At 44.7% G+C, this 24,532-nt stretch overlaps 2 protein-coding genes across 2 annotated transcripts in view; both read left to right on the top strand.

Annotated features, from left to right (window-relative positions):
- Positions 1-12,236, top strand: part of LOC111666386 (helicase ARIP4-like) — a gene marked incomplete at its 5' end in the record, with an annotated part of 22,598 nt that extends 10,362 nt beyond the window's left edge. The window contains 14 exons of the mRNA XM_023421718.2: positions 140-355; positions 725-863; positions 947-1,124; positions 1,677-1,895; positions 2,018-2,136; positions 2,253-2,374; positions 3,432-3,531; positions 3,635-3,840; positions 4,415-4,590; positions 4,815-5,011; positions 5,212-5,411; positions 5,623-5,712; positions 6,173-6,268; positions 6,379-12,236. Coding sequence (XP_023277486.2) covers positions 140-355; positions 725-863; positions 947-1,124; positions 1,677-1,895; positions 2,018-2,136; positions 2,253-2,374; positions 3,432-3,531; positions 3,635-3,840; positions 4,415-4,590; positions 4,815-5,011; positions 5,212-5,411; positions 5,623-5,712; positions 6,173-6,268; positions 6,379-7,442 — 3,122 coding nt within the window. The remainder of the gene's footprint in view (positions 1-139; positions 356-724; positions 864-946; positions 1,125-1,676; positions 1,896-2,017; positions 2,137-2,252; positions 2,375-3,431; positions 3,532-3,634; positions 3,841-4,414; positions 4,591-4,814; positions 5,012-5,211; positions 5,412-5,622; positions 5,713-6,172; positions 6,269-6,378) is intronic.
- A 780-nt stretch (positions 12,237-13,016) lies between these two features.
- On the top strand, positions 13,017-24,129 carry tmem115 (transmembrane protein 115). The gene is made up of 3 exons (XM_023421725.2): positions 13,017-14,501; positions 16,209-16,573; positions 19,916-24,129. The coding sequence occupies exons 1-3, from the start codon at positions 14,010-14,012 to the stop codon at positions 20,223-20,225; spliced, it is 1,167 nt and encodes a 388-aa protein (XP_023277493.1). The 5' UTR covers positions 13,017-14,009; the 3' UTR covers positions 20,226-24,129.
- The last annotated feature ends 403 nt before the right edge of the window (positions 24,130-24,532 follow it).

Raw genomic sequence — 24,532 nt, 5'->3', positions numbered from 1 at the left:
AGGAGGAGGAGGAGGAGGAGAAGGGGGAGAAGGAGGGGAAGGAAGAGGAGAAGGAGGAGGAGGAAGAGGAGAAGGAGGAGGGGGAGGAAGGGGGGGGGGAGACAGAGTTTTAAGAGTGTGAAAAATCATATTAACGCTCATCTTCCTCCAGGTATCGAGAGGGCTCTGGCCCGACCCGGTCCAGATGTGGTGATCTGTGACGAAGGCCATCGCATCAAGAACTGTCACGCCAGCACGTCGCAGGCTCTGAAGAACATCCGGACTCGCCGCCGCGTGGTCCTGACCGGATACCCGCTGCAGAACAACCTGATCGAGTACTGGTGCATGGTGGACTTCGTCCGGCCCGACTTCCTGGGTGAGGAGCAGGATCTGCGTTTTTCCAGATCAGCTTCAGAACTTTAGCTTTTTGTTTTAAGGTCGTCCATCAGTCTCATTCTCCTGGACACGATATCTCAGTAACACTTTGATGGAACTTTTTCAAATTTGGCACAAACATTCACTTTGATTCAAGGATGAACTGATGAGATTTAGGTGGCTAAAGGTCAAAGGTCAAGGTCGTGTTGACCTCACAAAACACGAAATTTCACTCAAATGGTTCATATTTTCTCTCTGGATAAACAGGGATGTAACCTGGAACTAGTTTGAGTGGCGGAGGGATACGACCAGGAGGAGGTGGTTCTGCTTTACAATCACTAACTCCAGTTTGTCCCTGTGTGTCCTTCAGGTACGCGGCAGGAGTTCAGTAACATGTTCGAGCGTCCCATTCTGAACGGGCAGTGTGTGGACAGCACGCCGCAGGACGTCCAGCTGATGAGGTACCGGAGCCACGTCCTGCACAGTCTGCTGGAGGGCTTCGTTCAGAGGTGAGCCTTTACACAGCCACAGTCTCCGTCCAGGAAACACAACTTCACACACAGATATTTACTGGGACTCGTCTTCTCCGCAGACGAGGCCACGACGTCCTGAAGGACCAGCTGCCGTCGAAGGAGGAGCATGTGATCCTGGTCCGCCTGTCGCCGCTGCAGAGGGCGCTCTACACCGAGTTCATGAACCGCTTCAGAGAGGCGGGAAACACCGGCTGGCTCAGCCTCAACCCGCTGAAGGCGTTCTGTGTCTGCTGCAAGGTGAGGAGGAGGAGGGCGGCGGCGTGTGGAGCTCAGCCTGGATAATGAAGCACCACTCTTTCATATTTATTTAATCTAGGTTTGGAGATAAAGGAAACATTTACACACAGAACAATAAATGACCAAGTAATAAATTAAAACAATAAAAATAAGACGATAATAACAGGAAGTGAAGAAACACTGAAGACTGAGTGATAGAGATAAAGATAAAATAATGAACACTAAAACAGAGGAGACGTATTAACATGAGTCGAACCAGAAATAAAAGGGAGGATATTAAAAATCTATAAAAAATTATATATAATATAATAATAAAGATATAATAATAAAGATAAAAGAGAGGAGATGTTTGGAAGGAGAGAGAGAATAATAATAAAATTGAAGTCGTTGTTTCTGCAGTTAGAAGATAAACTTCAGAATAAGAGTTTCCTCTTGTCGACATCTCCGTCAACATTAAGATAAATTCCTCCGTATTTATTTCACCTGGCGAATCCATCGATTGTCACCACGACGACGTGTTTTTTACGTCGCCAACTTCCTGTCGTCCTTCAGATCTGGAACCACCCGGACATTCTGTACGAGGCCTTGCAGAAGGAAAACCTGGCGAGCGACCAGGACCTGGACCTGGATGACATGACCTCCACGGGACCCGCCCGATGTCTGACCGCACCCAATCAGAAGTCCAAGCCCCTGGAGAACCCCACCCCCATCGGTGGACTGAGTCTCAACCAGCTGCAGGAGAAAGCCAATCAGGTCATCACGTACGAATGGGTACGTCGAGCTGTGGCGTTCACTTCCTGTAACATAAAGAAAACAACTGAGACTTCAAAATAAAGTTCAGAGCTACGAATTTAAAGGTGATGTTTAACGTCTCTCTCCTCTCACACGCTCAGGCGAAGGACATCATGTGCGACTACAAACCCGGCATCCTGGAGAACTCTGCGAAGATGGTGATGCTGTTCCACCTGATAGAGGAGAGCGTGAGGAAGGGAGACAAGCTGCTCGTCTTCAGGTAAAACATCGAACACGAGACTGAAGAAGAAGACTCAAGCACCTTTATTTCATGATTGACAAACCTGGGTGAATCCTTCAGGCCTGCGCTCTGAGCTCTGCTTCTTCCTCCTGCAGTCAGAGTTTGTCCACGCTGACGGTGATCGAGGAGTTCTTGGCCAAGAGGGCGGTGCCCCCCTCCCCCAACACGTCCAGAGACAGACCCAATCAGAACTGGGTCCGCAACCTCAACTACTACAGTACGTGGGCGTTCACTGTGATTAAAGGAAGCAGTCAATATGCTGAATATTTAAAACACTGACACATGGTGAAAAACAATCTGAATATGTTGTTTATTAGGGAAGTTTGTTTCTACAGTGTCATTCAGACACGATTCAAAGAGGCATGGAGATTAACAAACCAACATTAAGATGACATTAAATTATAATAGGAATAAATAAAGATATTTAAAGTTTATATAAACCAGGTGAGAAACTCAGGACACCACTTTAAGAGAAGTGTTGCAGTGATGAAAGACGTTCAAATGCAGCAGATTAAAAGATGTTGTGTACGTGATTTATTGATAAGCTGCAGTGAACAGTGATGTTTCAGTCCCTGATCTAACTGATCTCAGGTGTTCAGGAAGCTGCTTCCACAGGTGAGGAGCAGAGAAACTAACAGCTGCTTCACCTGCTCCTGATTCTGGGAACACTGAGTGAAGCTGACCCAGATCACCTGAGGGGTCCGGATGTGTTCAGACCAGAGACCTTTAGGTCTTTACAGACCTGGAGGAGGATTTTAAAATCCGTCCTCTGACTCACAGGAAGTCAGAGTCAGTGAGTTTTAGCTGATTAAAACACCTTTTATAAATCTGGTAGTATATGTTGAGTGTATTTCTGACTGCTGCTGGTGCTGCGTCTCTCATTGACTTACAATGAGTGCTGCCACCTGCTGGTCTGTCTCCATAACATCAAGAAGAGTCGGTGTGTGTGTGTGTGTGTTTCAGGGACATAAAGAATTCTCTTGATTAATAAATTCCGTGTAAATTATTGAATCTTATTTTTTCACAAACATGAAATCTTGATGTGGAAGGTGTTTCCTCTGCACACGCCTGTTTTTATTTCAGCTGTAGATTCCATGTAGCAGCAGGTGGAGAATCAGAGTCGCACAGTGTAGTGAAGCCGCGGGGTGTTTTAAGATGACGAGACACTCTGCTTGATGTTGCTAATGAATGACGAAGGACTGAACTGGTGTTGAAGCGACTTTGTGCTGCTGCTGCTTGTTTTGAATCTGTGTTGTTGGTGTGATGTGTTCAAGGACTGGATGGAAGCACCACGGCCTCAGAGAGAGAGAGACTGATCAACCAATTCAACGATCCATCCAACACCTCCGCCTGGGTCTTCCTGCTGTCGACCAGGTGACACTTCCACTCTCAGCAAAGATATTAATGAATTTAAAATATTAAAACATGCGGCCGCTTGGAGCCAGCTGTTTGATCGCCGCCCTCTCTCGTCCTTCAGGGCCGGTTGTCTGGGCGTGAACCTGATCGGGGCGAACCGCGTGGTGGTGTTCGACGCCTCCTGGAACCCGTGTCACGACGCCCAGGCCGTGTGCCGCGTCTACCGCTACGGTCAGAGGAAGCCGTGTCACATCTACCGACTGGTGTGTGACTTCACGCTGGAGAAGAAGATCTACGACCGGCAGATTTCCAAACAGGGGATGTCAGGTGAGCTGTGAGCGCATGACGAGGCTCAGCAACTAAAAACTGTTCCATAGTTGAACATCCTCAAATGCCTTCTCCTAATTCTGTCATTTTTACTGAATATAAACCTGATACACATGAGATGCATTTAGATCTCTGTTTTCTATATTTTTAATTGACCTTTTAATAGTAATAATAATAACATTAATTATAAACTTTATTTGCACCTTTCTTACGAGGAATGATGCACAAAGTTCAACAAAGAAATGACTTGAAATAAACTAAAAACAATATTAATATATAATAAATAAAATCATGTTAAAAACTTTAATTTTCAAATGAAAAAACAATAAAAACATAGATGTCACACGCACACACACAGACGGGCACGCACACACACACACGCACAGACACACGCACACACAAAGACACACACACGCACACACACACACTAATCAGCTGTGTGTTTAAACCACTTCTTGTCTGACAGAGTAAACTGTCTCAAGTGCTGTTGCTGCCGTCTCACTTCCTTTCTCTGTCTCTCTGTCTCTCTCTCTCTCTCTCTCTCTCTCTCTCTCTCTCTCTCTCTCTCCGTCAGACCGGGTGGTGGACGACCTGAACCCTGTGCTGACCTTCACCCGGAGGGAGGTGGAGTCTCTTCTTCACTTCGTGGAGGAGGAGCCGGACCCCTCCCAGGTCCAGCTGCAGCCCCAGGACGGCACGGAGAGCGTCCTCAGGAAGGCGCTGCACCTCTACCCTCACCTGATCACCAAGGTAACGCTGAAGTAACCGCCACTGGTTTTTATTTCATTCACACGTTGTTTCATCTTCTGTCTTTCTATTGTCTTTTTTTATTGTCCTTCTATTCGCCCTCGTTTTTATTATGTTTTGTATTTGAAGTGTTTTATAAATAAAGTTTATTATTATTATTATGAGTAAAAACTGAAGTTGACTTTATGAAGCAAAGTTAAATCATGTCACGTCTCTCTCTCCTCCAGCAACCGTTCCCCCACGAGTCGCTGCTGATGGACCGCAGGGAGCTGAAGCTGAGCAGCGCCGAGAAGTCGGCTGCTAAGAAAGGTTACGAGGAGGAGAAGAGGGCGTCGGTGCCGTACACCCGCCCCTCCTACGCCCACTACTACCCTGCCAGTGACCAGAGCCTCACCAACATCCCCGCCTTCAGCCAGAGGAACTGGTCAGTGACTCACAGCATTTCACCTGATGGAAAATAAACGTTTAGTTCATGTTTCCTTTTCTATTTCAAATCAAGTAACAGATGAAAGTGACGTAAAAGAGAACACAGTAAAGATTCAGATTATAATTCAGTCTAAAGTTTAACACTAAACTGATGATCAAGTCTATGTGACATGTAAAAACAAACTCTAAACTCCTCAGGCGTCCCCCCCCCCGTGCTGAGGAGAAGCCGGTGGCCAGCGTCCGGACGGCCCAGTCAACCCCGGTTCCCGTGATGCCCCGCCAGACGTCTGCAGGCTCCGCCCCCGGCAACAATTCATCCGGATCCAGCCTCGGAGGATTCCCGGTCAACTGTCTGCAAAAGGCCGGAGTGTTTGTGCAGAAGATCGTCACGACGACTGGTAGGAAAACAATTAATTCCTAATTAACCTCCATTTTATTCTCATCGAATCTTTTAATCTTTGCACATAAATTAGATATTATCTGTTTTATTATTGTGCTTTTTACTTCTGTTTTCATGCCACCACCCCGTCCCTCCTTCAGCATCTTCTTCTATGGTGGTTTTAATTAAAGAAAAGTCAAAGTTTTCATTTGTCAAATTGTGTGCTTTAGACATCGTGATTCCAGGCACCAACAGTTCGACAGATGTGCAGGCGAGGATCACAGCTGGAGAGAGCATCCACGTCATCAGGGGCACCAAAGGTAACGAGTCACTGCACACCATGATGATCGGCCACTTTCATCTTTTTCTTTAATAGTCTAGAAAACACCGACGAAAAACACCAAAGACAATCAAGAGAAAAATAAAAATAAATAAAACATAACAATAAAAAACTTTATTTGTAAAGCACCTTTCATACAGGAAATGCAGCACAAAGTTCTTTACAACAAAACAAACGGACCTGCACCGAGTTCTTCACATGAAAAGAAAAAACATAAAACATGTTTAAAACAACAAAACCAGAATAAAAATGTTATGAATTTACCCACAATCCTCAGTTCATTGTTGAAGCATCTACACGACCTTTGTGTTCGGGACTCGTCAGAAAAAACTATGAACCAGTTTGTGAAAGAATAAAATAAAGTCATTAAATGATTCAGGTCAGAAAGAAAAGACTGAAGTTTCCGTGTGAACTGATTATTTTTCCCGCCGCTGTTTCAGGGACTTACATCAGAACATCTGACGGTCGGATCTTTGCCATCAGAGCAGCTAATAAGGCCAAGACGGCAGAGGAGAGCTCGACGGCGCCGCCCAAAGGTGGGAGGAGTCAACGCCAGGACTAAACTCTTCTTCTGTTTTCATACAAACTGAAGAGAAAATATCACTGACACGTTATTCTTTCTTAATCCTTTGTTCCTTCCTCTCAGACTCGCAGGCTCCGCCTCTGGAGGCTTTAACCAATGGCAGTGACACTTGTCCGTCACCTGACAAGAAGCAGAGCGTGCCCCGCCCTCTTTCACCCGACAGCCCAGAGATCATCAACGAGCTGCAGCGCTACACGGCAGCAACAGGAGCCGGTGCCGCCACAACTCAACCTGCGGCGGCGGCGAGCACCGTGAACAACCTGCCTTCCACCAAACTCCTTCAGACCAACGGCGCCGGCAGCGGGAGCGGTTGGAGCCACCATGACGCCTCTGTGACGGTCCAGCCCAGCTCTGACCCCACGGCCCCCCAGGACCTGAGAACCGGCTCCAAGCGCAGAGCCCCCAGCCCGGCGGCGGAGGAGCGTCCCATCAAGCAGCTGTCTGCGGGCAAACACTCCTCGGCTCCTCTGGCCCCCCCAGGCTTCCCCTTCCCCGGGGGCTACGGCCTCCCCCCGCTGGGCCTCAACCCCACCATGCTGAGCGGGTCACTTGGGCACCCGCTGTTTGCGGGGGCGGGTTCGCCTTACTTCCAGCCCCCCCGTGCTCAGCTGGGGGACCCCGGGTACATGTATGCAGACCTGTTTGGCCTGGGCGGAGCCGGCGCTGTCCCCGCCTCCTCTTCCGGCACCTCATCAACGACGACCACCGCTACTGCCGTCTCATCTTCCTCTCCATCCTCCTCTTCCTCATCAGTCAAAGCCGCCAGTCTGGTTCCTGGCGCCCTGCCGCCCTTCATGCTGAGCCCGAGCATGGCGGGCATGGCCGGGATGCTCCCCCCAGGCTTCCCCCTCTCCTACAGTCAGTCTCTGGCGAGCCTCTACACGGGGTCCATGCTGCCGGGGGGGCTGCCAGGACCGGCTGCCACTCCCGGTCCGGCCGGAGCCAGCTTCCTGTCCCAGTATCCTCCCACCGCCGCCTCCAGCTCCTCCTCGTCCTCCCCTTCCTCCTTCTCCCCGTCGGCGCGCTCTGACGGCCACCGCGGCCCGGTTCTGATGAACGGCGGGAACGTGAGCGGCGCCAGCAGCTCGGACGACGACGACGATGTCATCGAGGTGAGGGGACACTGACAGGCGAATCACGAAGCTGCTTGATTCAATTTAACGATCGTCACAGTAGGACGGCGTCCTGTCTGTCAGGAGTCACACGACCCGAGGCGTCGCCAGGGAAACCGAATACAGACATTAAACGTGATGACGACTGAGCCCCCGAAGCGTCTCGTCCGTTCTGCCGTGGAGAAACAGTGTGAACACAGAGCGACACCTGAAGAAGAAACATCAGGAAGTAAAAAGCAGCAGAGAGACGAGGAGGAGAGTCGAGGACTTTGGGCTTCCAAGTTTGTTTTTGTTCAATACTGGCATTGATACTAATCACTGGACTGAGTCCTGCTGATCGTGGGCCTGCAGTGACCTCACACGGCCACTAGTTGTACTGTTGACTTTAGAGATTCTAGTTCTGCAGCTTTGCTAATTGTCCAGACTCCTTTGCTTTATTCAGCTAATTAACTGACGACGTCAGAACGGAAAAAAAACAAAAAAAAAGGTTTGATAGTGAAGTTAGCAGGTAGAAACGTTTGTTAAATATCAGTAACTGAAATGGTTTTCTTTGTCACTTGTCAAATATTGCTACTGAATATTTCTTCAAATGGTTAAAGGTTCAAAGTTCAAACGGACGTTTTAGAAAAAGCATTTTGATTGGAGTTAATGATTCACTGCCAGGACAGGGGTAATGTAGAAATAAAACAAAAAGAAAGGGTCTTCTGGGGATCTTGAATTATTGAAGAAGCATTTGAGGCTTTTTGAGGACGAGGTGAAAACTTTTACGCTCTAATGAAAGAATGTATGCTCAATCAAATGCCTTTAAACCAGGCCTTTCTCAAAAGAATCCTCTTTAGGCGTCAGACGTGGGAAGATCTGATTTTTCTTTTCTTTCTTTGTGTGTGTGTATTTTCTATTTATGTAATCTCTTTTACTTTTTAAAGAAAAAACGATTGCCTAAAAACAACCAGGTGAAAATGAGAAAAAACAAACTGTGTTCCAGTGAGGTGTCGTCCTCGTAGCGGAGAAACTACCAACAGAAAATGCCTTTTTGCCTCCATCTTTCTGAATGTTAGCTGTGAGAGAGGAGAGGTGAAGAGAGACGGACTCTCTGAATCTCACCCACAGTCTTACTGTAGCCTAGAGACAAACGATGCAAAACACTCACTCAAGCCTATATATGTATTCGTACAAACCCCGGAGGAATTGAGCTCGCAACCCCCGAGTTTTGGTTTCGCTTGTGTGGTTCTTTCTGTCCGTGTCTGTGCGTCGTGTCGTTCAGGGTTCAAAAGGAATCGTTTAAAGAAAATCAGTAAATAGAAACTTGTTACTCGGTTCGTTCTGACACAGACTCCACCTCTGTTCTTCTTTCTCGGTCTCATCATATTTTGTGAACAGAGGTCGTGTTGTGAAACCAAACTGATTCTCTTTCCTTTATTTTCTTTTTCTTTTGGAGAGACGGTGTAGCTTTGCCAAAACGAGAAATCACACGAGCACATCAACAAACCTCCGCAGGAGAGGGTCGTGTCTTAAAGAGACCAAATAACGAAATTAAAATCCGCCTCAGCACGAGACGCACATATCCACCTCTCTGTCTGAGCTGCAGGTGGCGCTGTTCACCGCACTGCACTGTAAAAGAGACGTACATCTGTAGACGACGAGCTTCATCATGTGACCAAGTTCCCTTCAGATAAACCACAACCCATCGTTCTGCTGTAGCGATCGATCACAAACCGATCGACGCGATCGGCTCTGTCCTCCTGTAGAAAATCTTCTCCTCCAAAAATAAAAAATGGCCGCAGCTTTAAGAAGCAGCAGCTCTGTGGACGAAGCGTTTCCTGTTCTCTCTCTCTTCCATGTTTTCGTTGGTTTACTCATGTTTCATTTTCGTTCTCCTCTTTTTACAATGTTTGAATTTACCAAATTAATTTATTTATGACGGTGCATATTTATTCATTTTTATTTTTGTACTGTTTTTTTTTTTTGATCTCCTTTTTTGTTGCTTTTCTTTATCTTGTTTGTAAAATTTTGATGCTCATTTTATTATTGTTGTTACTGCAGATGGAAAACGCTTGGGTCTTTAGTGTTTAGCGTTTTGTTTTAAAGAAGTGACGATCTGCCAGTCTGACCCAGTACATGTGAACCTGTGCAGAACTTACATGTGGACCAACCAGTCGCTCGTTACTGTCACATTAATATCCAGGAGAGAACTTTAAGAAGGATGGAGTAAATACCACATCCTGTTTACGATAACTCTGATCAGCTGTTGATCACGAGGAAAAGAAAAGAAGGACATCAGGAACTTTTTGATTTTCAGCTTCATCAGAACCTCCTGCATGTTCTCAGTATTTTATTAGAATAAAATGAGCCATTTGTGAGCATGTAAGTGAAGATCATTCACAGGTAATGAGTCAGAACCTGAGGCGGTCCAACCACTCGTTAGCAGAAAAGAAAGAATTATATCAAGTGCTTTTCTTTTCTTTCCTTTTTATTTTTATTTTTTTGTCGTTCATTATCATATCATCAGAAATGTCCATCTGTGTCGTGACGGCAGACGAGCGAGTTCCCTCGGTGTCGAACTGTCTGGTTGTCAGCTCTTTTATTTCACAGCTTTCTACTTGAATTTACATATTTATTTATACGAATCGATCCGGTCGGACGAGCCGAGCCGACTGAATTCCATTTTAGCCGAGGAGAAGATTAAAGCTGCTGTCTTTGAGGATCGGCTCCAGTCAAAGCCTGTTGTGTAGTGTATCGATGGATAATGTGTATGACCTTGGATTACTTTTAGATCCTTTTTTTTTTTTGCTTTTTTTGGAAGTTTGTAAATAAAAAGAAACGTTTTAAATAAAACTTTTCCTAATTTCTTTATATTAACAGCAGCAGCAGACTCACACACACAAACGCACACAGACAACTGAGCCTGAACCACAACAACCACGTCATCTCAAAACTCACCTACGATCAGAGCAGCACGGTGACTGAAGCAGACGCCTGACGCTCCTGTTTCTCTCTGTTCTCCGGATAAATAATCTAACACTCACAGATCAGTCAGAATCTGAGATCAACTCTGGACAGAGCTGAAACTTCAGATCTTTATTCTGTTCATTTATTTATAAGAACAACAATGAGAACATGATATTTGGTGGTTTTAATGTTTTACATGTTGAAGAAGAGATGAACGTTGACACTAAAGGAATCAAACGCTTGTAATTAATGCTCTTACAGCAGGGAAGGAAAAAAACAAACATGGCACTTTTTAAAGACAAGACGTACAGCTGAAACTTTTTACAGAGAACTTTCTCTTTTTTTAAATTAATACACTCTTTAAAGCAGAAATCAGGCCAGAAGCTAAAACTAGTTGAGCTGAATTAATTTTCTTCTATTTATTTATCGGTAGATTAAAGAATCATCATCATCCTGTCCATGTCAGATCAATGGGATATAGCATGGAGGGTGGAGTCTGGGTTCAGTATCTTCAGTATCCTCAGTAAGTGGTCTGAGTGAGCAGGACACCTCGGTAGATTAACTGACCTTTACAGAACTTGTAACTGTCAAATTAAAAGCTCTGAGATCCAAATAGATCAGATACCAACAGGTGTTGGTGGTGGTGTCGTATACGGTTCACTCCACCCAGAACATCATGGATGCACTGACCTCTGTTTCCACTGAGAGGCGTAAAATGTTTGAATGATAATAAGGATTATCTAGTTTCATTGATTCATGTCCTGAACACAGAGATTTGGCTGCAAAGACAGCTGACTCATTAGAGCTCATTAGCTCCATTACTACTGTCATTTACCAGCCACAACGATTGACTGCCACTATTAGACTTCAGAGCACAGCTGTTCCTCCAAATCAAATTAATCAGCCAGAGACACAGAGGAATAACTCGGTGTTTGACTGGTAAGAACTCAGAACTCTGAACAGAGCAGCAGCAGCTTTGTACGATCATTTTGAGAGTTTGTTTATGCACAAGTTAAGTGCAAAGGTGTCATCAGTGCACTTCAGGTCAAAAGATTTAAAACACCGCAGTGTTTCCAGCTGGTATTTCAATGAACATAATTCAATGTCTCAGTGTTTCTCCGATTAAAACATAGAACAAATAAAAAACTAAAGTTAATCTGTTTTTTTGTCTCATCCAGCAGCTGAACAGACGAACTAAACTTTTGTTTTTTTACTTCGGGAAGTTTACATCTTACCTTTGCATCATGAGTTTGTTCTGAGACTTCTGACCTGTAGTTTATGGCAAACTGCACACACATGAAGCACAATGGGAATGAATATTATCACATTTGTCTCTTTTTAAATCTTCATATTCAGTGACGTGTGTGATCTTTATCTCTCTGTAGTGAAGGCTGCTGTTCAGTCTGTGTCCCTGTTACAGCCTGATTCTGTGTGATTTGTCTTCTTGTGAGTTCTGATTGTTCAGAATGAACTGAATGCATCTGTATTATTTCTGTGTTTTATTCACTGTATTGTTATCAGAGTATAATTGTGCTGTGGAAACACAAAAGGCACAGCTTGTTTACAGATTAAATGTGCTAATTACACATTTTAAACTGATCAATTATATTCCTATGGTAAATATAACTAGAAACTGCTGCTTCTGTACAAGCTGAAGCTAAACTGTGTTGCTGTTTGAATCTGTGTGAAGAAGCAGTTGAAGTAGAATGATGAGATGGAAAAAAGTGAGCGAGATGAAAAATGCAAACTGTTGTATAAGCAGTGAAAAAGGTTTAAAGGTGTGTCGTGTTGTATAGAGGAGTTGAAGTACTGTGATGTTTGAAAAATAAAAGCACTCATGCAGAATGGCTCCTTTCAGAATGTTATAGCCCGTTATTGGCTGGTCATGTGTTGTGTGTGTGTGTGTGTGTGTGTGTGTGTAAGCAGCCTGTGCAATATCAAACAAGGTTGATCATATGTATGAAACTTGGCGTGGAATGCCATCTAAATCAATATCAAATAAATGAATAAATACGGCCATGAAATAAATCCTGAAACAACTAAATTAGGTAATAAATGTAGAAAATATATAAATAAATGTAAAAATAAATAAATAAGTGAGTCAATAAATAAATTAATAGCTATATAAATGAATAAATAAATGAATACATAAATCAATAAATAGTTTTTTATTTTAAAAATGTCATTTTTATTTATTTCGGGAGACTTCAATCTTAAAATTAATTTATTTCCCAGCTCTTTTTATTTAATTTATTTATACTCAAACGAGGGGGCGTGGTTACTTCACAGATTCAGACCAAAACAACAGCCCCAGAACAGCACTGAATCAGTTATTCAGCTTATCATTTATTTTTTTGTATTTATTCATTTGTTTATTTGTTGACTCACTTATATATTTATATTTACATTTTTTATATATTTCTACATATATTACCTAATTTATTTCAGGATTTATTTTATGGCTGTATTTATTCATTAATTTATTTATTTAATTGACCTGACTAAACTTATTTTTTGTTGCCAGCGTGGAGGACTGGGGTGAATCAGACGTCCATTGCTGAGAACTCTATTTCCCAGCATGCTCTGGTGCTCGAAAGTTACGTGACTTGACGTTTTTTCCCTGATTGTTGATGACGGTGGCAGACAGCGCAGGGCAGTATCTGAGTGCTGTAACTGGGAGGAGGAGTGCCTGCTAACATAAAATACATTTCTCCGCCGACCGGCTCTGAAAACACAGAGGAACTATTAAACCGTCGAATGACGCGGAGGGACTTTAGAAAACCTGTGAGTTGTTCTCGAGTCGACGCGGGTCCAGAAACGTGTCCAACATTGTTTTGGAGGCCTGTTGCTAACTACGGGAAATCCTCGGGCTAGCCCGGTAGTCACCGGGCCGAGAGAGGACCGGGACTGGAGCTCCGTGGGCCGGTGTGATCGATCGGGTTGTACCGCAGCTAACTGCTCCGTGTTACCGTCAAACGAAGACGTAACCTCTCCCGCTCCTCGGCGGCGGGTGTAAATCAACGTAACTCAAGACGGTGTCAGTTTGACAGCTAGCTAACATTAGCTGTCCTGTGTTTACAAGCTAGTGCAGCCGAGCTCCTCTGAACAAGTAGGTACTCAGGTGTATTCCTTTCAGGATTTGCATATTTGTCCGCTGCCGCCCTCTGAGAGCCGGTGGCGGGTTGTTGTGAAGTCCAGGCCGACTGAAGGTCGCCAGCTCGGCAGCAGGATCAGAATATCTCCTCTCTAAGGTTATCACGGCTCCAGGCTGCTTATCTGCTGCGGTGCAAAGTTTGTTACCCAGTAAGGATCAGACGCTCGCTCTGTCTCCTCAACTCTTTGACTGTTACAGAAACTTAGACATAGTTCACGTATTGATTTTTGATATAAAGACTGACAGAGCTGATCAGAAAGAACAGACCTGCACTGAGTTGATCACCTGAGGTATCTCCACCCAGCTGAGAGACAGTGTCCCGGATGAAGGCTCACAGAGAGGTGTGGATTCTGATGCTGACAGGACTCCCAGGTGTCACCTGTTCTGCTTGGCATTGTTAATCTCACACCAGCATCCAACATCTGCTGCATCTGCCGTCTCGATCCCCTCTAGAAGGATCCTCTTCACAACAGACTACCATGAATCGTTACCTGCCGGTGGCACGGCAGCACTTCCTGGCTGCTCTGGCCAGCACCAGTGTGGTGGTGAAGAGTATAAGTGCTGTGGTGGTGCTCCTCTATCTGCTGTCATGGGCCGTCGACACTCCGTACGCCCTAGGGGTGACGCCGGGCTACCTCTTTCCACCCAACTTCTGGGTGTGGACACTGGTGACCCACGGGGTGGTGGAGCAGCATGTCTGGGGGGTGGTGGCCAATGTTGGGACAGTTATGGCGTGTGGGCGCCTGCTGGAGCCTCTGTGGGGCGCTCTGGAGCTCCTGATCTTTTTCGCAGTGGTTAATGTGTCCGCGGGCCTCCTGGCAGGGCTCTCCTACCTCCTCACCTACGTGGCCACCTTTGACCTGGACTTCCTGTTTGCTGTGCGGGTCCACGGAGCAGCCGGGTTCCTCGGAGGTGTCCTGGTGGCGCTGAAGCAGACCATGGGGGATACTACAGTCCTCAGAGTGCCACAGGTGAGGCTCACACAGATAACAGACTTCATCTCTGGCAGGGGTCATGCTCCTCTGTAAATAACACCAGAGCAATACACCAGTGAGGAGTTAAACTGAGAATGTACAAGATCGTCAGAATAAGGCCAGCTCACATCCACGATGCCCCCAGTTACATTTGGAAAATAAAATGAAATGCACTTTGTTTAGTTAGTTTAAATTTACTCAGATTTTCGGAATCGATACTGAAGATTTTCCAGTGTAAAGACAAAGTGCCGGTTTGCCTTGAGGTACACACGACCTGTTGCTCTGCGTCAATCAGTGAAGTATTTACTTTATTTTCCTTTATTTTACCAGGAAGTCCCATCAAGATAAAAGTCTCTTGCCCGGGATAGCAGCCATACAAACACACTGCAGATTAAAATACAGCATTAAACATAAAATACCACATATACGACATGACAGCAATTTGAGCTCATATTTATACATGTAAAGAAAAAGGTTAGATGCTGCACTGGGTCAAAAACAGTCACACTGGTAACGTTGAAGTTAAAAAATCAGCTGCTCTTCAAGGAAAGGGAAAGTAGTCGAGTGAAAATGAAGAAACAAAGACTCTCCAGTTTTCTTTGTGAAGGAAGTTCATGGAGTTGGTTTGGAGTCAAAAGGAAATCTGAGACACTCTGATTGTAAGTTTAAAATCCCTCATTCAGGAAAAAAATCAATGTGTTTTTATCAGTGAAGTAAAAACAGAAACAGTCACATTCAAGTCTGTAAACAGTACATTTTGTAATTTGCAAAGCTTCAGCATTGAAATGTCTCCTGCCTGAGAATGTCCACAAACATATTGTCTCTGTTGATTACTGCAAGAATTACAATATTACGAAACTCTCTGACCCTTCGAACCCACCACAAGCTCCTCTGAGCATCTGCACATGAAGCTAATTGACACAAACAAAGCAGCAGAGGCTATAAAAAGATATCAGAGTGCTTCCAGCTTCAAACTTCCACTGACTGAAATGTCACGAAGCGAAACTGTGGAAGTCAAGACGATCGGCCGCATCACCAAAGGTGTGTTTGGAGAAAAGAAGGAGCAGCATTGGATGAAAAACATCTCTGCTCTGGGGTTTGTGCGGCTCAGGAGGCGGTGCACAGAGGGGGGGGGGGGGAACTATGTACCAACTGATCATGCTGGTTTATTGAAGCCACATAAGCCAGTGTTTGACAGGCCTGTGAGTGTTTGTTCTCTGGTTAAACATGTGATTCTCCTTCAAATACTGACGACAGCTGATCTGTTCATTTACATTTGAAGATTAAATCTGATGCTCCTCTGCAGCGGTGTACACTCAGCATCCAGTTAACGCTTTATTGTTTTTGCTGTAACACACATTATGTCACATCTCTGAAGCTCCCAGGCTCCTCTGCTGGAGCTGCCATTACTTTGGCTTTTGCTGCTTTTTGTGTGTTTGTATAAAACTGGGTTACGTCTCTCAGTCTCTCTCGTCTCAGCTGAGCGGGTCAGGAAATGTTCATCAGAACGCCTGTACATGTTGATGTGACTCCCGCCCGCCACCCTGGCATGTAATCAGCTATTGTTTGGTGTTCCCATTCCTGAATCCAGCTGAGTTGAGTGAATTCTGGGAACTGGCAGCGGCGGTGGTCAGACCAGTAGCTGCCTCTTTGTCTGATCATTCTTGTTCACAAGAGCTACATTTTTCTCATTTCTCATCTCAGGTGAGGCTCAAAGCAGCGCCAGCTCTGGTCCTCCTCCTCCTGGCCTTACTGCGCCTGTCCGGGCTGCTCGAGAGCTCCGCCCCGCTGGCTGCGTACAGCTACGGCGCCCTGTCCGGCTGGGTCTACCTGCGCTTCTACCAGAGGCACAGCCGCGGCCGCGGGGACATGTCCGACCACTTTGCCTTTGCAAGTTTCTTCCCTGAGGCGCTGCAGCCGGCCGTGGGGCTGCTGGCGGGACTGGTCCACGCCGCCTTGGTGAAGATAAAGGTGTGCAGGAAGATGGTGAAGAGATACGACGTGGGGGCGCCGTCCTCCATCACAATCAGCCTGCCGGGGACAGACCCACAGGACGCCGAGAGGAGGAGGTGAGTCAGAGCGTTAAACATTTACACCTGCGTGCTCACATGCTCACACTGATCTGATACAGTCAGAGTCAGAATCTGGTTTATTGACGAGAAGGTTTTTAACGTTCAGGGAATTTTGGTTTATAACAACAAACATAAAGAAAAGAATAGAAACAAAACAAGAAAGTACTGCAGGGCAGGAAGCTTAAATATAAATTAACAATTTAATAAAATATTTACAGTAAAAAATGTGAAGAAATATTAAACAAAAGTATAAATATATACAATAAGAATATGTTCAATGTGCAGAATGACATCTGTTCTTGTGGAGAGAGGTTTTGATCCTGATGGACGCAGCCTCCTGCCAGAGGGGAGTGACTCACACAAACGGTGTGAGTCACTCCCCTTGTGTCAGTTGTCCGTGTATTTAGTAACTATTCTGGAGCTTTCACTCGTATCACATGACTTTCATCAGCAGAATACTGTCAAATAATATATCAAACCATCGTCATTAAAAACCCTGTATTGGTTAGAATTTATGAAAGTATAAGAAGTACACACACACACACACACACACACACACACACACACACACACACACACACATACATACACACACACATACACACATACATACACACACACACACACACACATACATACACACAGACACACAGACACACACACACACACATACACACAGACACACACACACACACACACACATACACACACACACACACACACACACACACACACATACACACAGACACACATACATACACACAGACACACACACACACACACACACACACACCCTTACAGTTAATAAGCAGCAGAGACACAGTGTTGTTGTATTTACTCAGGGAAGGTTTGCGGAGCCTCTCTCTCTCTCTCTCTCTCTCTCTCTCTCTCTCTCTCTCTCTCTCTCTCTCTCTCTCTCTCTCTCTGTCTCTCTGTCTCTCTCTCTCTCTGTCTCTCTCTGTCTCTCTCTCTCTCTCTCTCTCTCTCTCTCTGTCTCTCTCTGTCTCTCTCTCTGTCTCTCTCTGTCTCTCTCTCTGTCTCTGTCTCTCTCTCTCTCTGTCTCTCTCTGTCTGTCTCTGTCTCTCTCTCTCTCTCTCTTTCTCTCTCTGTCTCTCTCTGTCTCTGTCTCTCTCTCTGTCTCTGTCTCTCTCTCTGTCTCTGTCTCTCTCTCTCTCTCTCTCTCTCTCTCTCCCCCTCCACACACAGTTCACACATGTTCTCACTCTACAACACACACACTTTTTGTCACACTCACTAACTCCTACTTTCAAGCTGTCAGGGGCATAATTTCTGCTCCTGTTCCAGAGTGTGACAATCACACACACACTCACCTTATACTTATCATGAGAAACATATTAGAGAACAGTGAAAGACTTGCTGTTTCCCTCTGGGGTCAGTTTGTTGACTCGTCGCTCAGCTGCTCAGCTGTGTGTAGTGTGAACTTCCTTCCAGTAACTGGTTTCATTACAACTCAGTCTGCATCACGACTCATCTTCTGTTCAGTGTCTCCTTCCTCTGACACACATCAAACATGGCCGCCATGCGAGTGAAGCTGAGGCTGCGGCTGAATGCTTGATTGATGATCAGCTGCTGATTGAGAGCTGAAAGGGAAATTAACGTCGTGGTGATGATTTAAAGAATAACTGGTACTTCGCCAGGATGAGAGGGAGATTTAATCAACAAATGATGTGTTTCATTCCTCCATCTTAAAAAAGTGTGTGTTTTTTTTATTACTAACTAACTACAGTAGTTGAGAACTTTTTCAGTCTGATTTAAAGGAGGACACTTAACAAAGCAGCTGTTGTTTTCCCCTTTAAGGGTTGAATTTACATCTGCAGGAATATTATTAGAACTACAGATGATTTGAAACGTGTTCATAATCCAACTGCTTCCAGACACGTCCCACCATCTCAATCTCTGACAAAGGATTGAATTTGAGGTTCAGTATTTGAAGCAAATTGATAAAATATAGGACTTCTGTCTGTGCGCCACAATTTGTTTATGAACAGTCTCTTGTAGTTTCATCAAGAAATCCATGAAACATTTTATAACTCACCCGAGTTATAAAATGCTCAGTAGATAGTAGGTCAGTAGTCCGAGTGCTGTGGGGGAGGGCGAGCAGTGACGTCTCCAACTAAAATATGTCCACATATTTCAGGATGTGCTGCATCCCTGGGAAGAATCACTTCTAAAATAAGCATTTTTCAAAATAGAGTGAGAGAGGAGAATTGAGCCACATGAGAGTAAATTGTATGATCGATTACGCTGAAGTAAAACTGAAAAATTTCTCCTGCTACATCAAAGAAAGACAGAGTCGATACTAAATGACTTCTTAAATGTTTTACTTAAAGTTTACAACTTCAGTTTTCTTCAGCAGGCCGATTTAAAGTCTTCTGAACAAAATCAAGTTCAAAAAAGAACATTAACTTCTGTTTGAATGTGAAGATGGACTCTCCATCACAAAGCTCCCGCAGACCGTCCGGATCAAATGACCCCACCCCCACTATTTCCAAAAACCTGTGTCATCCAGCAGTTTAGAGCTAATGTCAGGCTAATGTTAAAGCTAATGTTAGCGCTAATGTTAGAGCTAATGTTAGAGCTAATGTGAGCTAATGTCAGGCTAATGTTGGAGCTAATATGAGCTAATCTCAAGCTAACGTTGGAGCTAATGTCAGGTTAACGTTAGAGCTAATGTCAGGCTAACAGAGCTAATGTCAGGCTAAAGTTGGTGCTAATGTGAGCTAATGTCAGGCTAACGTTGGAGCTAATGTCAGGCTAACGTTGGAGCTAATGTCAGGCTAACCTGAGAGCTAATGTCAGGCTAACAGAGCTAATGTCAGGCTAAAGTTGGTGCTAATGTGAGCTAATGTCAGGCTAACGTTGGAGCTAATGTCAGGCTAAAGTTGGTGCTAATGTGAGCTAATGTCAGGCTAACGTTGGAGCTAATGTCAGGCTAACGTTGGAGCTAATGTCAGGCTAACGTTGGAGCTAATGTCAGGCTAACGTTGGAGCTAATGTCAGGCTAACAGAGCTAATGTCAGGCTAAAGTTGGTGCTAATGTGAGCTAATGTCAGGCTAACGTTGGAGCTAATGTCAGGCTAACGTTGGAGCTAATGTCAGGCTAACGTTAGAGCTAATGTCAGGCTAAAGTTGGTGCTAATGTCAGGCTAACGTTGGAGCTAATGTCAGGCTAACGTTGGAGCTAATGTCAGGCAAACGTTAGAGCTAATGTCGTGCCCATCACCTGATGCCCTTGACTGAGACACTGAACCCCACAGCTGCTCAATCACAAATTGTGTCTGTCATTAATGATTAATTCTCTTTCCCTCCTCCTCCCAGACAACTGGCGCTCAAAGCTCTGAACGAGCGTCTAAAGCGCGTGGAGGACCAGTCGGCCTGGCCCAGCATGGACGACGAGGAAGATGAGGATGAGGACGAGGTCAGAACTGACACACAGCCACTCCTACCAGGTGGGCGAGACCCCTCCTCCTCCTCCGCGTTGAGACCAGCGGGGGGACCGGTCGGCGCCTCCCTCACCTCCACCTCCTCATCCTCGATGTCACAGAGCGGCGGAGCGACCTCCGCGAGCGGCGCCCAGCACCCGGAGTCCAGCATCATCAGCTTCGAGGACGCACCTTCTAGATCGTAACAAACAGAACGCACGTGTACAGATGCCCACGCTCCGTTCGGCATCACTGGCGAGTACTAGCGTTCAGCGTCTCCGGCTAGTATACTAATATATTCAGTGACAGTGATTAGTCATACACTCAGTATCACACACACCAACACACACATCTTTGACCAGTTCATACACACAACCGTGCGCTCACAAACACTCTGTCAATGTCATGGTGAAGCCCAGAGAGGCGGAGACTGTACAGTGCTTTCAGTTCAGACGTTTTGGTTGTTCATGCTCGGTGTAGTTGAGCAGATCAGACACTTAACTCCTCTTTCTTTCTGCAAACAGAGAACGTCAGTCAGAAATCCTGTCTTGTCTGGAGCTAATCCAACTCGCAGAGCTCTGTCCACCGCTTCATGTCTCTTTCTCTTGGTTTCTAAATAAATAACAACATGGGTGTACAATATTCTTTTTGTAAATCTTTCCCAGAGCAGCCATACTTGTTCTCTGATCGCCTGCTACAGGAAAGCGACAGAGACTCACGCCGAAGTCTCGATTCTCGCCGAAAGGCCGACTCCCGGTGCACCGGTTTGATAAGTGCTAAGAAGGAAAATGGCTGCAAGTGACACAGGCGTTTGGTTCCAAACATGTGACAGAGGAAGAAGGAGAAGCATCAGCTGCTGGACCACAATAAAGAAGCTGCTGCAGGTCTGACCTGCTGATGAACTACGATACAAAACTTCAAGATTTGAAGAAGTGCCAGGTGAAAGAGTTTTTCCGGACCAGGACCATTTGCCGCCTGGTGCCTCTCTGGAACAGCAGGCAGAGAAATGGACTGTGTACCCGTGTTTTGTTTTTGTTTGTTTTTATTCCCAAGATTGTCGCTCAGTGAGAACAATTTGGTATTTTTATTTTTTCCGCTTGGTCTGTTCATCACTAAACAAAATCAAAAAAACAACCAAACTTTCTGTGCACTAACAAGACGATGTTCATGGAATGACACTCACACACAGATCTGTGGATGGTGATTATGATTCCTCTTGTTTTATAAATTTTAAGTTAATTTCAGGCCCGATCCTGGAGCGTCGACCTGCATCGTTTACACTTCCACCCTCTAGGATCTGAAGAATAGCTCTTCAGTAATCCGAGTGCATGATATACAGGGAGGTGGTCAGTGTCTGTCATGGTTTTATTCGTCATGTGGCTCCATTACAAACACAGAGGGGTGATGAAGTGCAGCAGGAGGGCAGAGAATAGCCTTGCTGGGTTAACACACACTGCAGGTATTTATAGGATTTAGCTTGTATCTGTGACGTGTCAGACACTGACTCATGAGGACAAACGCCTTCATAGACAGAGGATGCCTGCATTGATCAGCAGTCAGTCTGATGCATGTTTCCCAGTCACATCTTTGCACGTGCAAAACATCTGTCATTTCTAAAAGCATAAAGTCACACAGCTGAGCTGAATCATCTTCCTGGCAGGTTGATGGGCAGCTGAAGTGTTTAAACTCAAACGTTTCATAAATTCTATGCAGAGCAAAAGGTCAGTGATTCATTCATCGTGTACAACATCATCACTGCAGATGTCGCATCCTGTTATAGTAACAATTAAATCAGTGAATTCCCAATTTCCCACCTGTCCCTGTTGATTAGAGTCAGTTGCATCGATTGTTTCCGACGCTGCGATCACGGCGATGGAACATTTTCAAACATGTGATCACAAGCTTGAAAATGTCTTTTTTTAATTTAAATGAAAATTTCCAAGTGGTTAGAAAGTGAAGGGATGAACCTCTGCTGCTCGTATTTAACACCGTCCCTCCCCCTTTAAATGTCACTGACAGTTTTCCTGAGACAACAAGCTCAGTGAATTAGGCTGCAGATCGTCCCTGGTCTGACAGCTGTTGTGTCTTTACAGGAAGCCAGTGCCTTTAACTGACAACCTGAGACGACCCCCCCACCACCACCCACCCAATAAAAAGCCATTTAGAAATTGTATTCACATTTCTGGAGAATACAGCAGTTAATATTAGACGGACTCGTCATCACCGTGGGGTTCTCTCTGAGGTTCTGTGGAAACCATCAGGCTCAGTGTCTGGAGTTGAATTTTACTAACGTAATATAATGAATGAAGAACCAAAGCATCGATACAGGAACCCTGAAGTGGCGTCCAGGCGTCTGTCATGTCTCCAGTTTAGTAAAATGTGCTGAGAAAACACTGACCTTCTAAACGTCACCACTCTGTTATTGAAACGTGCTCATGTTTTAATCCGGGAGCATGTCCCAGATCAAAACATCAAATACTGCAAATTCAGATTAGATATCTCATGTTTGAGTTTTGACTCATGAAATCCAAGCAATGAGAAGCAGGTGCCTTTCACCTGATGGAAACGTGTTATATAAGGGAAGTGATAAGCCATATTAGTGTGATGAAACTCTCTGGGTTCTATCCTGCGTTTCTCCTCGTTCCTTCTGCTCGTTTATTTCTCTGTGCTCTTACTTTGGCGAGCCGATGTTTACGTTGGATGAGCGGGGCCGTTCTTTAATTATAGATGAATGAATGATAGTATTTACACAGATGAATGGACACAGGGATGAGAGCTGGTTCAGATCCAGCGTCAGTGAGGAGAAGGCTGAGCTGAAACCTGCTTCCTGCCATCAAACATTTACTGAGAGTAAATACTGACGGTAGCAGAGAGATCCCAGTTTTATATTGTCTCAGACCTTTCACGTGATAGTTACCACGGAGATTATGTTTTTTTTAGCTAAGCTGCTGGCATCTTAAAATAAATATCAGGGGCCAGTTGCACAAAACACCTTAAGTCTTCTCCACTTAAGTAATTAAGCTTCCTAATCTTAGACTTAAAATTAAGGAGTCACTTAAAGTCAGTAAAATTGTCACACAAAAGACCTTAGCAACCAAAGTTCCCAGTAAGTATCAAAAGTTCAAATCAGTGGTCTCCATGGAAACAGAAGAAATTTACTGCTGTAAAATCTCTTTCATTGCTGTAAATTCCTTAACTTTTTTCCTTATCTAAGGAAACCTTTAAAGAGATATTGCGCAACAGCCTTAAGTAACTCCCTCACCTAAGGAGAAATTAAACCTTAAGTGTCGGACTTAAGTAGAAAACTTAAGGTGTTTTTCGTGCAACCGGCCCCTGCAATGCAGCAAAACCCATTCTGACATGGCCGCCTGTAGATGAACTGTGACGCTGTGTAACTTCATCTGTGAAAAAGCGAAGGAACGTTGTCGTTGGGAGTCTGATGTTTTAGATTGAGCCTTCAGCCAATCCTCCGCTCTCCATTCCTGTTCTCCTCTCCAGTCTTTCTTTTCCTTTTGTTCCGGCTCCAAACATCGTCACACAGTCGCATCCTGTCTGTATGAATAATGCCAGTGTACAGTCGGTGTAGTCCGAGGTGAGAGGCTACAGGTGAAGATAATGAAGGATGTCGGTGGTTGTTACGTTGTAGTGGCCAATGTACAAGCGGTAAAACGCTCTTATTGCAATTTGGTGACACATCTGGTTCATGTGTGTTTTTCCTGTTCACCAGTATCTCGTCATTACCACAGATTTACCACACACTTGTTTTTTAAGTTTTTTTAAAGTCTCATTGGTAAAACACTGACTGTGGGGTAACACCAGCGTCCATGCTTTGTAGATGAAAGCTGTTTTCCCGCCCTAAAATGAAGGACAGATTACAGATAGTTCTGCTCTGTTTTCACAATCAACAATGGTTTTTTCTTTTTAAAGAAATAGTTTTCACGAGTTTCATTTCCCTCATGTCCCTTCTTTTGCACCAACAGATCTTGTTCACACTAATGACAGTCTCTCTCTTTTTCTGTACTGTGGCTGTTCCACAGACTTTTCTGTTTTAGCTTTCAGATATATTTCTTTATCTCTATATGAAATAAAAGACGATTGTATGAAATTAAACGGTGTTTCAGTCTGTGCTGTGTTACTTTTACTGTCTACATGGGATTTTACTGTAAAGAGTGGACCTGGAGGTGCAGGAGAGACTCACCTGTCTGATTCCATAACAACCATGTGACCTACTCAATTATTTCTAACAGAAAAACTGAGTCTACAATTACATGCTGCGTATTTGTAGATTGTGCGTGCTGACACGTGCTCTTGGTATTTACAGGTGGGATTATAGGATTTTACACGATGAATCAGAGGATGTAGAGAGTCATCTTTTACCCTACACTTTCAATTTTTCTGACATACAATATGTTGCACCAGGGACTGCCACAGTATAATGTTATCACACAAAATAATTTATAATTGAGAGTCTGGAATATCCTACTCAAGTGTAAGTCGACCTCAATGTTCAGAA

The sequence above is a fragment of the Seriola lalandi genome, unplaced genomic scaffold, assembly GCF_002814215.2.
Source record: "Seriola lalandi dorsalis isolate HSWRI2012SDOR001 ecotype SW California unplaced genomic scaffold, Sedor1 jcf7180002054675, whole genome shotgun sequence".
Lineage (NCBI taxonomy): Eukaryota > Metazoa > Chordata > Actinopteri > Carangiformes > Carangidae > Seriola > Seriola lalandi.
This window is presented reverse-complemented; position numbering and strand designations above follow the sequence as displayed.

What these genes read in the sequence shown, in the direction of transcription:
- tmem115 (XM_023421725.2), top strand. Translation starts at nt 14,010, where the DNA reads ATGAATCGTTACCTGCCGGTGGCACGGCAGCACTTCCTGGCTGCTCTG. An exon ending in CAGTCCTCAGAGTGCCACAG is followed by an intron (nt 14,502 to 16,208) that starts GTGAGGCTCACA and finishes TTCTCATCTCAG; the next exon opens with GTGAGGCTCAAAGCAGCGCC. An exon ending in CAGGACGCCGAGAGGAGGAG is followed by an intron (nt 16,574 to 19,915) that starts GTGAGTCAGAGC and finishes TCCTCCTCCCAG; the next exon opens with ACAACTGGCGCTCAAAGCTC.